Genomic DNA, 14905 nt, shown 5'->3' with positions numbered 1-14905 from the left:
TGCTCTAATTTTGCATGCCTGGAGGCAATGACCCACCCTCTAGAAGCTTTTAATCCCCTAGCACCTGGAGGCAAAGTGGGGGAAGAGGAATCCAGGCCTGAGTTCAAAATCAAGTCTGATTCAAATTGCTCTGGTCCCTCCCCTCCTCTCCAGACCCCACCCTCTACTCCTCCTATGGCCAAGCCCATAGCTTCCCCTGCCTGGGAAGTCCAGAGATCTGATGCGCATGCTCAACTTTTTCTACCTGCATTTGCAGCTTCAGGCTCAGCCCTTCCCCAGCCTGACTGTGCTTCTGAAACAACCTTAGAAAACCCTTTAAATTCCAGATATGCTCGATTTGTTCATAATTTTGCTAACCTGCTTTTGTCTTTAATTAGTAATCTTATAAAGCATTTGTATGGTGAAAAGACTGACAGACAATATAGAGGGGTTAAAGAAGAAAAACTTAAGCCGAATAAGAATGACAATCATCAACATAGTTCAAGACTCCGCTTCTTTTGCCATGGAAGGGTATATATTTTACAGAAATGTAGAAGTAAGCAGCAAGGTATTGATATGAGTATTGGGGATTTTAGATATCGGAATCAAAAGTGTTCTAAATTCACTCAGATTATTAATAGTATCAGTTCAGAGGTTACATAGGATTTCTATGCTATTACATATACATTTTGAAATTAATGGTATGGGTTTATTTTCATAGAGATTTTAATGCTTTTGAGATTGTCTTATACTTAGTTTCTAAAACAAGGAGAATATTTGTAAAAGCTTTTTATAGTCATGTGATCAAGTTTATATTTTATAATACTCTTATTGATATTAAGTTCATATTCATTTAGATTTCCTTAGTTTGAATTTCACTGTATTTTATTGTTCCATGTGTATTTTCTTCTATTCATTTGTCTATCTAATTTTGAAATATTGCAAGATGGTTTTGATTTTATTATACAATGTTAATTCTAGGAGTATTGTGCTCCCATATTCTGAGTTATTTGTTTTTGTTAATTTTTCTCAACTGATTATTTGATCAAACTCTTTAAAGCATTTCCCTAGCAAATTGTTTGCCATGGCAAGTGTAAATTGATTCTAGAAGTATTAAAGTAATTGTATACTAAGTTAAAAAAAGGGGTATTATTTGAAATTGTTGCATAATTATATATTGTGTTCTGAGTCAAGATGTATTCACATTTTTTGCAATCATTTATTATCCTCAATTTTTAAATCCATATGAGACTTGGATTATGGGAACTTATCATTTAAGACATTAATTGCCTTTATTCTGAGTTATCAGATGCCAGTTGGCCAAGATGCCATCCAATCACAAGAGGAATACATGCAAGAGCAGACACTGAACTGTCACATGAGGGGAGACATACATGAAGTCAAGGTATGGCCAAGGGAACGGCTTTTGACAAATGTTGAGGTTGGATTCTCTTGGTTTAATATTTTATTCTCTTTTTCCCCACAATATTGTACAGATGGCTGGAAGTATTCATCCCACCCATCTCACTTCTACACCTGGCTTCTATGCTCCCTCCTATATGCCTGATGCCATGGACCATTTCAATCCCATGCATCTGATTAAGTCTGACTCAGTTTCCTCCAATATGTTCGGTGGCATGGACATATATTCCATCCACCTATTTTAAGCCTGGCATACTGCATGGGCAGTATATATTGCTCAAGTGTAGGAATGCTCATATCCCATCATTTCTCTGTTCTTTTATGGTAACCCCCATAATTATCTCAGGTGTCATGATAAATACACTGTTGAATTTGGCCTTGACATCTGTTACCAATTATATAAGATTTTAAAATTTCTCATAATGGCATGAGGATAATTAGGCAGATGATGCAAAAAGTGATGAAACAAAGACAAAAATTATTTTTAATAATTAATATCGCAGCAATTGTCTTCTCAATTACCCTCCGTAAGGGGGGGACTATAGTAATATTATAATTTTAAAGAATGGTTCAATTTTTTTTTATTATATGTTTCATGTGTAACAACTAAGATTATGAATTCCCTTAGACATGTTTTTGAGAACTTTCATTGTTTGATTTGATTATTGACAAAGCTATTTTAAAGTTGTGTTAAGCTCAATTTTGTAGGAAATTTTCCTGGCTGATTACCAGCATCCACACATCAACCCCTGAAAAGACTTCCATTCCACGACTACACCTAGAGGACATCTGAGAAAAGACTTTCAGAGACTTTAAATGAACAGTTTTGATTTGTTGTTTTTGTTGGTTTTTTTCTCTTTCTGTTATAATATACACCATCTGTAACATGTATTCTCTGCAGAGGCCCTCCCTTTGCAAGACTAATGTCAAAGCGTCGGTTCATGAGGACAAAAAAAAATCGCCCCTCTGGACAAAACTTTCCTCTCTTCCTTTTCTATATTGTTGTTCACATATTATTAGTTAGCAATAGTTATTATATTCTTTTTACTGTTCCGTCAAGGAAACATTTTGTTTCTTGAGGAACAACAGGGGGGACTGTAACGATTGGAATAACGCCACCTGCTGGATACTTACTGTAGAAGAGTTCTGCCCATGAAGGGAAGGTCTTTGAGGGCAAGACCAGGAGTCAGGAAGTGACGCAAGCTAGTGGGAGGAGGAAGGAAGAGACTGGCGCTCAGTCTCCCTGCTCTTTCCTGAGGACGCTGGCGGAGAAGGGAGCTAGAAATGTGCTCTCCCTTTAATAGATAGGAATCTAGGCCTCTCTCTCTTTACCAAATTCTTATTCTCCTTAATAAATGCTTAAAAGTCTAACTCTTGCTAAAGCTTATAATTTATTGGCGACCACTCATTAGATATTTTAGACAGTTTAGCTAGAATTTTAGCCGTTAACAGTTGTAATCTCAATTCCTTTGCCCTCTGGCATATCATATTCCATGCCCTCTAGTCCTTTAATGTAGAAACTGCTAGATCTTGTGCTATCCTGACTGGGGCTCCAAAGTACTTGAATTCTTTCTTTTTGGCAGCTTGCAATATTTTCTCCTTGACCTGAGAGCTCTGGAATTTGGCTATAATATTCCTAGGAGTTTTCCTTTTGGGATCTCTTTCTGAAGGTGATCGGTAGATTCTTTCAACTTCTATTTTAGCTGCTTCTTCTAGAATTTCAGGGCAATTTTCCATGAGAATATCTTGGAAGATGGTGTCTAAGCTCTTTCCTTGATCATGGTTTTCAGGTAGACCAATAATTTTCAAATGATCTCTCCTGGACCTATTTTCCAAGTCAACAGTTTTTCCCAGAAGATATTTCACATTGCCCTCTATTTTTTTTATTCATTTGGATTTGCTTTATTGTGTCTTGGTTTCTCATAAAGTCACTGGCTTCCATTTGTTCAATCCTAATTTTTAGGCAATTATTTTCATCAGCGAGCTTTTCCATTTGGCTTTTCAAGCTGTTGACTTTTTTCTCATGTCTTTCCTGCACACACCCTCATTTCTCTTTCTATTTTTTCCTCTACCTCTCTAACTTTATCTTCAAAGTCCTTTTTGAGTGCCTCTATGGCCTGAGACCAATTCATATTTTTCTTAGAAACTTTAGATATAGGGGCCCTGATGTTGACATCTTCCTCTGAGGGTGCACTTTGGTCTTCCTTGTTACTAAAGAAATTTTCTATGGTCCTCACCTTTCTCTGTCTGTTCATCTTGCCTTTCTTTTACTAGACTTTTAGCTCCTTAAAATGGGGCACTGTTTCCAGGCTGCAGTATCCCAAGCTTCAGGAGGTCCCAGGTGGTATGATTTAAGGAAGATCAGGTTCTTCACTCTCCTGACCTGTTCCCTGGTCCGTAGATGACCCCAGACCAACTTGCTAATCAACCAGCTTTGTATGTTGTGGTTGTTAGCTCTGATGAGCCTGGGCCCCTCCCCCACCTGGGCCACTGCTACTCAAGCCTACCTCCTGGTTCCCAGCAGGAGTGAAAAACCCAAGTTCTACCTTAGCACCAACATAGACCCCTATAGTCTCCCCCCTGCCCAGGGAACAGCCCTTTAACCAGACTGAGTTTAGTTCCAGATGACATTGGTGATTCAGCTGATTCATAGACTCTGGGGGTCTCCTTCTCTGGTGAGGCCTTCCTGGGACTGGATCTGTGTCAGTGTGATTGTGGAGTTGGGCTAGACTCCTGTCTCAGCACAGCAGCTCCCTCCTTGTGACCTTCCAAGCCATTCTTGGTTAGAAGATGATTTCAGCACATTCTGCTGTGAGTTTTGCTGCTCCAGGCATTTTCCTATGGTGTTATTTGGATGTTTTTTTGGAGTGATTGTGTCATGAGTCCCTCACTTTAATCTAATTCAGTGCAAGTCATGACCAATTTCTATCATTCTTTTTTTTTTTTTTTTTTGGTGAGGCAATTGGGGTTAAGTGACTTGCCCAGGGTCACACAGCTAGTAAGTGTTAGGTGTCTGAGGCAGGATTTGAACTCAGGTACACTTGATTCCAGGGCCAGTGCTCTATCCGCTGCGCCATCTATATGCCCCTATTTCTATCATTCTTAAAAGGCTTTTCAATATTCTCAATATTTCTTTTTCAATAGTTTCCTAAGACATGCCTTTATTTCTTAATCACCTTTTTCAATTAATAAGAACTTTTTTCCCTCTCCCTGCCACCTCTACCCTGCCATGTTCTTTAAAAGCTACTATCAACTATTAGCATTTTAATTTGTAATAATTATAATAATAATAGTGATGATAGTTAACATTTATATAGCACTTACTATGTGCCAGGCACTGTGCTAAGTGCTTTATAATATTATGTCATTTGATGCTCACAACAACCATATGAGCTAGGTGCTAATTGTTGTTTAGTCATTCAGTTATGTCTGACTCTTTGTGTCCCTATTTGGGGTTTTCTGGCAAAGATATTGAGTAGTTTTGCCATTTTCTTCTCTAGCTCATTTTGTAGATGAGGAAACTGAGGTAAATAGGGTTAAGTGACTTGTCCAGGGTCACTCAGCTAATACATGTCACTTAACTGAAGCTGTTCTTTCCAAAATTAACAATTTCTTCATTGCTAAATCTGACAGTCTTTACTTAGTTGTATTTCTTCTTACTCAACCCCTCTGTATTATTTCAGACTGCTGACTACCCTCTCTTCCTGTATACTCTCTCCTCTCTCAGTTTTGGAGACACTACTCCTTTAGTCATGGTTCTTTTACCTGTGCTCAGTGTCACTGGTTGGAATCTTCATCTTTATACCCCAGCTGTGGAAGTAGCCCTATGGGTTTAGTAATAATCTCTCTCACTGATTTCTATATCTAACCCTTATCTCTCTAGGGCTCTAGTTTCACATCACCAAGTGTCTACTAGACATTTTAAACTGTATGTCCTCCAAACATCTCAAACTCCACAGTCCAAAACAGAATTCATTCTCTTCCTCCCAAACCCATTTTTTTTTCTTTTAAACTTAAGGTTTTGAATCAGAGAGAACCCCCACAATGGTCTGAACTAGAGTTGATGACATTTAGGCCAAAGTAATGACATCCTTGGTCAAGTTCCTGAAGGACCTGGTTTCCACCATTACCAGTGCCAGCCTACTGTTTGTCTTAGATTGCAATCTGTATTTAATAATTGTGCCTGGTACATAATAAAGCCCTTATTATGCTTAAAAAAGTAAACCTATGGTTTGCTTTTGAGGGCACGACCATCCTTTCAGGTACTCAGTCTCACAACCCTGAAGCCTTATTATATCATATTCAATTAGTCGCCAAATCTTGTCAATTCTACCTCTACAATATCTCTTGAATGCGTCCCCCTTCTCTCTATGCACCCAAGTGCCATTCTGTTGTGGGCTTTCATCACTCCTCACCCTAGACCACTGTCAGAGCCCCCTAAATGGCCCATTCATCTCAAGCCTTTTTTCTCTCTCAACTAATCTCCATATGACTGCTTCTTTAAGCAAAAGTCTAATCATTTGCCTGCTTACTTTTCACCTTTTCACGTCTAGAATCAATAACTTCTCTGTTTGACATTTTAAACCTTTCACAACCTAACTCATACCTCCCTTTCCAGCCTTTACACATTCCACAGGACACCTTAAGTAACATCTTAACTGTTCTTCCCCCAGGGGACTCCAGATCCAGTCTCTATGCCCTGTCATACAGGCTAAACTCTATGTCTAACCTACTCATCTCTATCTTTTGGAATCTCTGGTTTCCCTCAAAGTTGATTACAAGAGGCCTTTCCTGATTCCCATCGCCATCCCCTAGCTGCTAGTGTCTCCCCCTAAAATTATCTTTTATTTAATTAAATAGGTACATATTACCTCCCTGATATAGTATAAGTTCTTTAAGAGAAGGCTTTTAAAAAAAATCCCCAGCAGATAATATGATGGCTGGTATATGGTAGGAGCTTAATGAATATTTATTGATTGATAGATGTATGGATTCCAGGTCTAGATCCCTGGAGGAAAGCTTTAATATTTATCATCTGGCCTGCTCAATTAGGAGCTAATAAAGAAGAGAGTAAAGAGCTTGGATCATGGGGATTTAAAAGTGGATTTCTGTATTATTCCTGCCAGTAATTTTTAAATGGAGTAACGTAGTATTTAATGAATTTCTATTATAATGATATTATTACACAAAAGAGTTAAACCATGTTCAGAGGTACCTAACTTCTTCAAAGCCTGATTTATGAATTTAAAAGGAACTGCTCCCTGACTCTCAAGTTAATGGAACCCTGCAGCTGTTCCTAATCAACATTCTTCCTAGACCTTCAAGATTTTCAATTTCATTGGTCACCAGACTCACATTCAAAACCTTCCCCTATTGGTAAGAACTGCCAGATTTTGTAATACACTGGAAAAATCATCTTCAATAACCTTGGGCCACCTCCACACCAGGAAGAGGCATGGGAAGAGTTCTTTAGTCCAGTAACCCAACAATATTTTTTCCACAAATTTAAAAGAATTATATAAAATGGTTGGCATCTACAGCCAAGTTTACCTCACTGGAATTATTGGAGCTCTGAGGCAGCTGATTTCCAGGAAATCCATGATTGCCACTTGAATCAAAAATCTAAATGAGATAGATACATTCAAAAAGAAAGAAAGAGAAAAAGGGAGAACAGAAGAAAGATAAATGAATGGGCTTTGTCACATGAATTTGACAGTTAATTATTTTTAGAATAATAAAATTTGAAGGTGAACTGCTCTATATAAACATTCATCCCACAAGATTTACTATTTACTACTTTAACTACTTTTAAAGATTAATTTTTAAAGAGCAACATCATTATCACCTGTTCTATTTCCCCCAATCTGTGTCTTTTACTTTTCTATATCATAGCCATTCATGTTATTTTGAAAATAATTGTTCTTGCTATTAACAAAGAATGCAGCTTCTGAAGATGTTATTTCTGGTTGTGACACTGTGATCAGTCTCGCATCTATTTTAAAACATAGTTCATTAATTTGGCAGGAAAAAATCTTTTAAAAACCCAAGCAAAATGGTCATCTAGGTAGTACAGTGGATAAAGCACTGGCCCTGGATTCAGGAGGACCTGAGTTTAAATCTGGCCTCAGACACTTGACACTAGCTGTGTGAACTTGGGAAAGTCATTTAAACCTCATTGCCCTACAAAAAAAAAACAAAACAAAACAAACAAAAAGCAAAAAACAAAAACCCCAAGCATACTTGGGTATTAATTCTACTCAGTGATATGTACATTGAAGCCATTAAGATAGCTCTATATATACTTGAGTAATGACCCCCTCAGCAGAAACCACTTTTCCCCATCAACACATGTTAAGCTGGTTATATGTACTAGGTATTTCCTGAGTGGAAATCAAACCCCAGATAATATCCACCAGTCGGGCAGTCAATGAACATTTCTTGTCCACTACATGCTAAGTGCCAGGGATACAAAAAGAGGAATAAAGCAGTCCTTGCCTTCAAGAAGCTTACAATCTAATGGAGGAGACAATAAGCAAATATATACAGACAAGCTCCATTCAGAATAGAATGGAAATAATTAAAAGGAAGGCACTAGAATTAAGAGGGATTGGACAAGGCTTCTGGTTGAAGAAGGGATTTTAATGACTACTTTAAGGAACCCAGGGAAGCCAGTTGGTAGAGATTGGGGAGGGACAGCATTTCCAGAGGGTGGACTGGAGGAGTTTATGAAGAGCTTTGAATGCCCGAGGACATTTGATCCTAGAAATGAAAGGGAACCACTGGAGTTTAGTAGGGGGGGATATATTAGCTAGTATTAATATGCACATGAAAGAAAAACTAATGGTCACTCGATAAACTAATTTTCCATTTACAATTGTTGATAAAGATCCATAATTGCACTAATCACAATATTTCTATTTAATACATCTTGCATTTCATGATAAAGGAATAAGTTTAGCTAAGACTTTGAAGTTCCATAATAAATGAATAAGATTTACCTTAAAAGAACAAATAAGTATTTTTCATAATGGAAACATAAACGAACCTTAATGAGATTTTTAAATTGGTCTTCCCTATTCCATGTGTTTGTTTATATACACATATAGACAGTTATGTTTTTATTCATAAGAACTAGGTATGTTTTAAAATATAAGGGTATATTTTAAGGCCCATGAGCAGAGATTTGGTGTGGTAGGTTTTTTAAATCAATTTACTATATGTTCCCCCTTAAAAATATTTCAGACCCTTACCGTTTGGTATTCAAGTTAGTCATGAGTATTAATGCTTGACATTCATTTATCTAAGAAACGTTCCAGGAAAATAAATAAAAAGTAGTTGAATAAAGTTCTATAGATTTTTTCCTCCTATAAATAATAAACATGTGTGATAGTAATGGCAACAAAATTAATAACTGGTTTTTTTTCCTGCATAAAACAAAAACATCTACTGACAGTTGCTAGAAGAAAACATTTTCCAATTCAATTATAATTACCAGGATATCATATATGAGCATATTTATGCCTCATATGGCCTGTTTTATGTAGAAAAGTAGGAGCCTTAAGACTGTCATATGAATCATTCATATGAAATTCATTATCGTACTAGTTATTTTAGCTGGACCTGTTACTTCATTGATGTAAGAATTTTTGGTAAAAAAAAAAATTACTAACACATACTGGTAACTTCCCTGAAACTTAATCATAGAGAATTGTCTGGGGTCCCTAGAGTGAAATGATTTACTTAGAGGAACAAAGCCACTATGAGTCAGAGATAGGACCTGGTCATCCTCACTTTACTCTGAAACCAGCTCTCTGTTTCACAACTCCATGTTATCTCTTAGCATTATGTCAATTAAATGGCCATTATCAATAAGCATGGACAAGCACTGAAAAACATTCTGAAAGCAATTTATTATACAGGATCTTGTTTTTATGTTTAGTACTCAAATTATTTTTATTTATTAAAAATATTGCTCCAACTCATAACAAGATTACGTATCAAGGTAAACAGGAAGTTTAACATGGCTCAAACTTTGTTCCTAATCCTTTTAAAAAAGGAAGACCACCAGGAGAAAAGAAAAACAAAAAGCAATGAAAAGTAAGAGATTCCCCCTCCCAATTTTATTTATATGTATGCTAATATATATTTTAGTTGCAACCAAATGTCAAAAGTAATTTTTAAAGAACCAAGCAACCTTTCTGATGTGTATACCTTGGCTAGGGGTTGGGGATTCACATGTATACTTGCCATTTTCATGTTATATTATCATCTCATTAAAATTAACTATGTTAATTAATTAACTATGTTTATTTTGTTATTACTCTTCAGGTGCTAGGGCATTTACCTGAGTTATGGATGGCCTTTTATCTTTCCCTTTTCTTGCCAAAGTGTCCAGTCCTTTCAGTGATGAAAACAATCCCTTCTTACTTTGACCTTGCTGCGTCAATGACAATGTTCGTTTCCGAAGAGCTGATTCATCTCTGGAGCATATCTAATGTAAAGCATATTTCTTTTTTTCAATCTTAATAGTATTTTCTTTCTTTTCCAGTTACAAAAACATATTTCTTTTAAAAGTATTACTCTGGAACCATTTATGTGACATTAAGAAGTAACTGTCTATCAAGCAGGTGTACTTTCTTTTTGTCATGAATACTGATTTTCTGGTCAAAATGTCAAAGCCACAATTTCATTTCATAATTGAACAACATACGAGAAGAAACAAGCCAGTTGAGACATTAGAAAGACTCTGTAGCAAGCATGAAGATTAAGAAAACAACTCAATGGTTCCCAAACTGGACTTATGCAAAGTAATATCTATGCAAATGCAAGTGATCTCAGATAACCCAGAGGGGCTTTTGGCAGTCCCAGGAAAAACAATCTTCACTTACTCATGAAATTATTTATACAACCATTGCCAATTCCCAGGGATTACATCTTCCAGCTACTATGAAGTGGGAAGAGGCTAGAACAGAGAAGGAAGCAAAACAACTAAGTATGACTAAGAGTCCTCCACTATTAAAAAGACTCTTGGTGAAAGCACCTAATAACAAATAAATAGAGAACATAACCTCTGTCTTCAAATATTTGAAGGAGATTTCAGAGAAACGTGGAAAGACATATGAACTAATGCAGAGTGAAGTAAGCAGAACCAGAAGAACAATTTATGCTACAATGACAGTCTAAAAACGAACAATTTTGAATGACTTAAGAACTCTGGAACCAAGGAATGATCAATGATGATTCTAGGGGACCAGTGGAGGGCCCTAGTAACTGAAGGGATCAAGAACAGTTTCCCACAGTGGATAAAATACGGCCCTGGATTCAGGAGGACCTGAGTTCAAATCTGACCTCAGACACTTGACACTTACTAGCTGTGTGACCCTGGGCGAGTCACTTAACCCTCATTGTCCTGCCACACCTACCCCACCCCCATAAAAAAAAAAAAAGAAGCTTCCTATGGGAGGGAATGTTTGAGCTAAGGTTTGATGAATTAAAAGAGCATCATAAGTAGTAAGCTATAAAGAAAAATTTCAAGGATTCTAGTCTACCCCTTCCACTACCCCCAGGCCATACAAGATAGTACATTGCATAGTTGGGGCTTTAAGTAGAGACTATAGACAGTCATTTATCAAAGATCTATCAAGTATCAATGGGACTAGATAGTTGTTCCCTTTGACTCTGGACTACAACTACTTAACCTCTTTCTGCAACTTACCAGAGCATGGAAGGAAGAAACTGATAAGATGCCCAATCTGCCCAGTGCCAGTTTAGAAGGACGACTCGTGGCAGCAAGGAGACTCTTGGGATTTGGTAACTCTCCACCTTGTAGACTGGCCAAATAGCAGCGCATCCTGAAGAGATCCATGTGAAATTTTTCTAGATTCTGGTCCCACTGCTGGATCTATTTAAGCAACAACAACAACAAAAGAACAATTAAATCCAAAAAAGTCTTCATGGGTCAGATTGAAAATTTGATCTCCTTCATGAACTGAGGAAAATCTAGCTTCAGCTGGAAGCTCATGGTTTAAATTAGCTTTCCCTGCTTGTCCTACCTTTAACCCCTCTTGCTGAAATGCATTTGGTCCTACAGTTCTGCAATTTATCAAAGACAGCTGAAAATAAAACAAAGCTGGTGGTCTTAAACACAGTGACCTATCTAAAGCAGCACAACCTTTGCAGATTTCCACCATTCCAAAAAAGAATCCTAACTTTAAAACAGATCTTATAATTTACCCAATTTTTAAGCTCGTTGCTTCACGTGATTTCATTTCCTTTCACACTGCAACCCTTTGATTCTGAACTGTACTTACTTAACTGCAAAGAAGCAGATGCACAACTAAATGAAAGCAAGATTTCTAACTTTACAATCCTTTTCATTCTGGGAAAATGATTCAAATCAACAAAAAGCAAATGGGTTTCAGGAACAAGGATAATTAGGGGCTTTACTCCTATTATTAGTACATTTTCTGCATAAGCACCATCTGTACATCTGAATAAAATTATAAGCATATACAGTACTTTGCCTAGCAGAGTATCATGTGTGCTTTTGCAAGCTTGATGTCATGGGTGACAAAAGAAAAACAGTCTAAACTCTCTATGTGTCTCTCCTTTCTTGTAGCCATCTCAAACTGTTTTCTAATGCAAGGATTAAACTCATTTACAGATAAATGTAGCTAAAGAAAGAAGACAACAGTAACTTGCTAAAACAGATTTAATAGCAGAGTAGGAACCTAAAACTCTAATACGGTTAAAGACAGTCCCCAGACACATGGACCAGAAGTCTTCAGTAAATGTGCATCTTTTGACTCAATGCAAGAAGCCCATCACTTAATTGTCAATTATTACATTTCAAAGAACTTGCTATGTCCTTCTCTGTGGGCTGCCAGATTCTGTTCTCTATGATGTGCCATTTAGCTGCTTAATAGTTTGGTACAACATACTGAATATTACATCCCAAGTTAGCCTATTCTCAGAAGAATTATCGTGCAGGATAGAAACTGCATAAGTCAACTAAAGAGAAACATAGAAGGGACAGTGAAATTGTTAAATGGGGGGGGGGGAGGCAGGCACGAGTGGAAGGGAAGGAGGAAGAGTTTGTCCAGAGTCCCTAAAGGCAAACTTGTTTATATTATAGATTTCCCTTAGACAAGTGAACAAGTCCACTTACAGAGTAAACATATCTAATATTTTTTTTCAAATCTGCCAACTATTTAGTTCTTTCCATTATGTTTTTGTTTTGAGAAAGCTTCATTGAGAATGTGATATGAGAAAAGAAACAAACAAGACACATTTATGAACAAAAGAAAATATAGTATTTTATCCTTCCTCCCTCTCCACTTTAAATTTGATCTCATTCACTTAATTTCCTCCAATATATTGATGTAAAATTCTTGCACATTTATCCTAACCAGTGATATTTTGCAGACTGAATATATATGTATATATGTGTGTATATATATATATATATATATATATATATTCCCAGAGTAACTCAGTACCACCTTCTTTATAATTTACATGCTTTCTTCACACTTGAAATTTTATATTTCAATTCTCCATTTGTCTCAGTGTTCTAACAGAATTGAAATTTTAAAATAAATAAATTTAAAATAAATTGCTTCTTTATGGCAAACCATTCAATGGTCCAGGAGATGACACAGAAAGAGCCAGAGTAAAGGAGACAAGCTCCTCAGTGGAGCTTAGGAGTGGAATCATGGACACTGCCTCAAATAATTCTGAAAGTGCTCATGCACACAGCACTATATTCAATAGTGACATTATCTGGCAGTGCATCTAGCAAGGAAGTCCTGGGGATTGTCCTGTAGCATTATTGAAAATGAATGCCTAGAATCAACTGTCCTGAATCAATACCAGCTGCTTGGAGTTTTTTCTCTCTGAGCACTGATAATTAGTCCATGTCTTTATATTTTAAAGAACTGAGATTGGAAAATTTTGGTATTAGGTAAAAAGGAAATCTCAACTTTTAAGGAGATTAAACATAAAAACACTGAAAATGTTTATTCTATGAAGATGTTTATTGTTGTTGTTTTTCCCTGCAAGAAAGTGAGCAATGTAGTGAAAAACCAAGAAAAGAATTCCTACTATAGGAGTCGTCCTATATACAATTCAAATATATCATTAATTTAGACATAGCTGAGGGCAGCTAGGTGTCCCAGTGGATAAAGCACTGGCCCTGGATTCAGGAGGACCTGAGTTCAAATCTGGCCTCAGACACTTGACACTAGCTGTGTGACCTTGGGCAAGTCACTTAACCCTCACTGCTCCACAAAAAAAAAGTAAAATTATAAAAAAAATTTAGACATAGCTATAAAATGGAATAACCTTATAAAGACTGAACATATCCAAAGTGAAGCAGACGGAAAATATCAGTCTGTTGCTAGAAATCCTAACCAAATAAAAGGAGCAGTGATAAACGTACTCCTACCAGACAAAATTTTCTTAGGAAAATATTTCTACCAATTGGTCATTTTACCAAAGTGTTTGGTCATTTGTCCATTACCAGGTCTATCCTATTCAATTGTAAGCTTTTTCCTTCTGGCAGACAGGATAACTCATCCAATGTGTTCCAAACACCAAAGCCTACACAGAGAGTTAGTCTGTACTAGAGGGTAACTAAAGGTTCAGAGACTATGTTTGGGCATCATCTAGAAATGTGTAAAAGTTGTTCTAATTCCAAGTTCCAGGCCCCTCATACTTCTCAGACTTCCCAAGTGAAGACAAGATGGCAGAAGGGAGAAAGCACTCAGCTGAGCTTTCCTAACATTCCTCTCCAAACAATTTTAAAATTATGGTTCAAATCAAATTCTGGAGTGGCAGAGCCAAGAAAGTTCAGAGTGAGATGTTTTTCCAGCCGAAAACAATGGAGAAGGTTGGAAAGAGATATTTGTGACATGGGGGTGGAAGTGGGCCCAAAATTCACATGAACAAAACACCAGTGGTACAATCAGGTAGCAGCAACAGAAGCAGCAGCAGCTTCAGGAACTCTCAATCTAAAGACAATAAGGGGACCTAGCAACTGGTTAGAGATTACAGAGTATCATTATGCTAGTAATGGATGCAGGACCAGATGCTGTTTGGCAACTCTACTGCCACTTCTGGGTCATAGTTCAAGGGCAGAGAGGAGCATTTTCAGTCAGGAAAGAGTGGAAGCTCTGAGGGGCAGTACCACTTTTGTCCCCAAGGGATCTGGGATCCTGAAGAATAGTATCCTTTCAGGTGCCAGAGGAGGAGGGGACCTGAGAAAAGTATTAACTATAATCCCAAGCAATAAGGGGTCCTTCCTGGCTAAGAACCAGAGTGTGAACCAAAAGATCAGTGATCAGACCTCTCCCCAGATCACACCTCCTTACATGCATAAAAAACTTCAAACAGAGCTCAACATTAACATAAAGGTCCAGATCAAGAAATAGGGTGGAAAAATGAGCAAACAACAAAAAAGAACCTGACCACAAAAAACCACTATGGTGACATGGAAGACAATCAG

At 37.1% G+C, this 14905-nt stretch overlaps 1 protein-coding gene across 4 annotated transcripts in view; it reads right to left on the bottom strand.

The window, feature by feature from the left end:
* The window catches only part of TIAM2 (TIAM Rac1 associated GEF 2), a 297053-nt gene that overhangs the window by 114171 nt on the left and 167977 nt on the right, over positions 1 to 14905 (bottom strand). For 3 of the 4 annotated variants that reach the window (XM_044001912.1, XM_044001913.1, XM_044001911.1), the window contains exons 9-11: positions 11117 to 11302; positions 9746 to 9892; positions 6952 to 7023 (exon numbers count right to left, since the gene is read on the bottom strand). In XM_044001912.1, coding sequence (XP_043857847.1) covers positions 6952 to 7023; positions 9746 to 9892; positions 11117 to 11302 — 405 coding nt within the window. Of the gene's footprint in view, positions 1 to 6951; positions 7024 to 9745; positions 9893 to 11116; positions 11303 to 11634; positions 11705 to 14905 lie in introns of those variants that run through there. The other variant, XM_044001914.1, reaches the window with a different exon arrangement.

Source organism: Dromiciops gliroides, chromosome 4 (genome assembly GCF_019393635.1).
Source record: "Dromiciops gliroides isolate mDroGli1 chromosome 4, mDroGli1.pri, whole genome shotgun sequence".
Lineage (NCBI taxonomy): Eukaryota > Metazoa > Chordata > Mammalia > Microbiotheria > Microbiotheriidae > Dromiciops > Dromiciops gliroides.
Note: the sequence above shows the minus strand (reverse complement) of the source record. Positions and strands in the feature narration are given on the sequence as shown.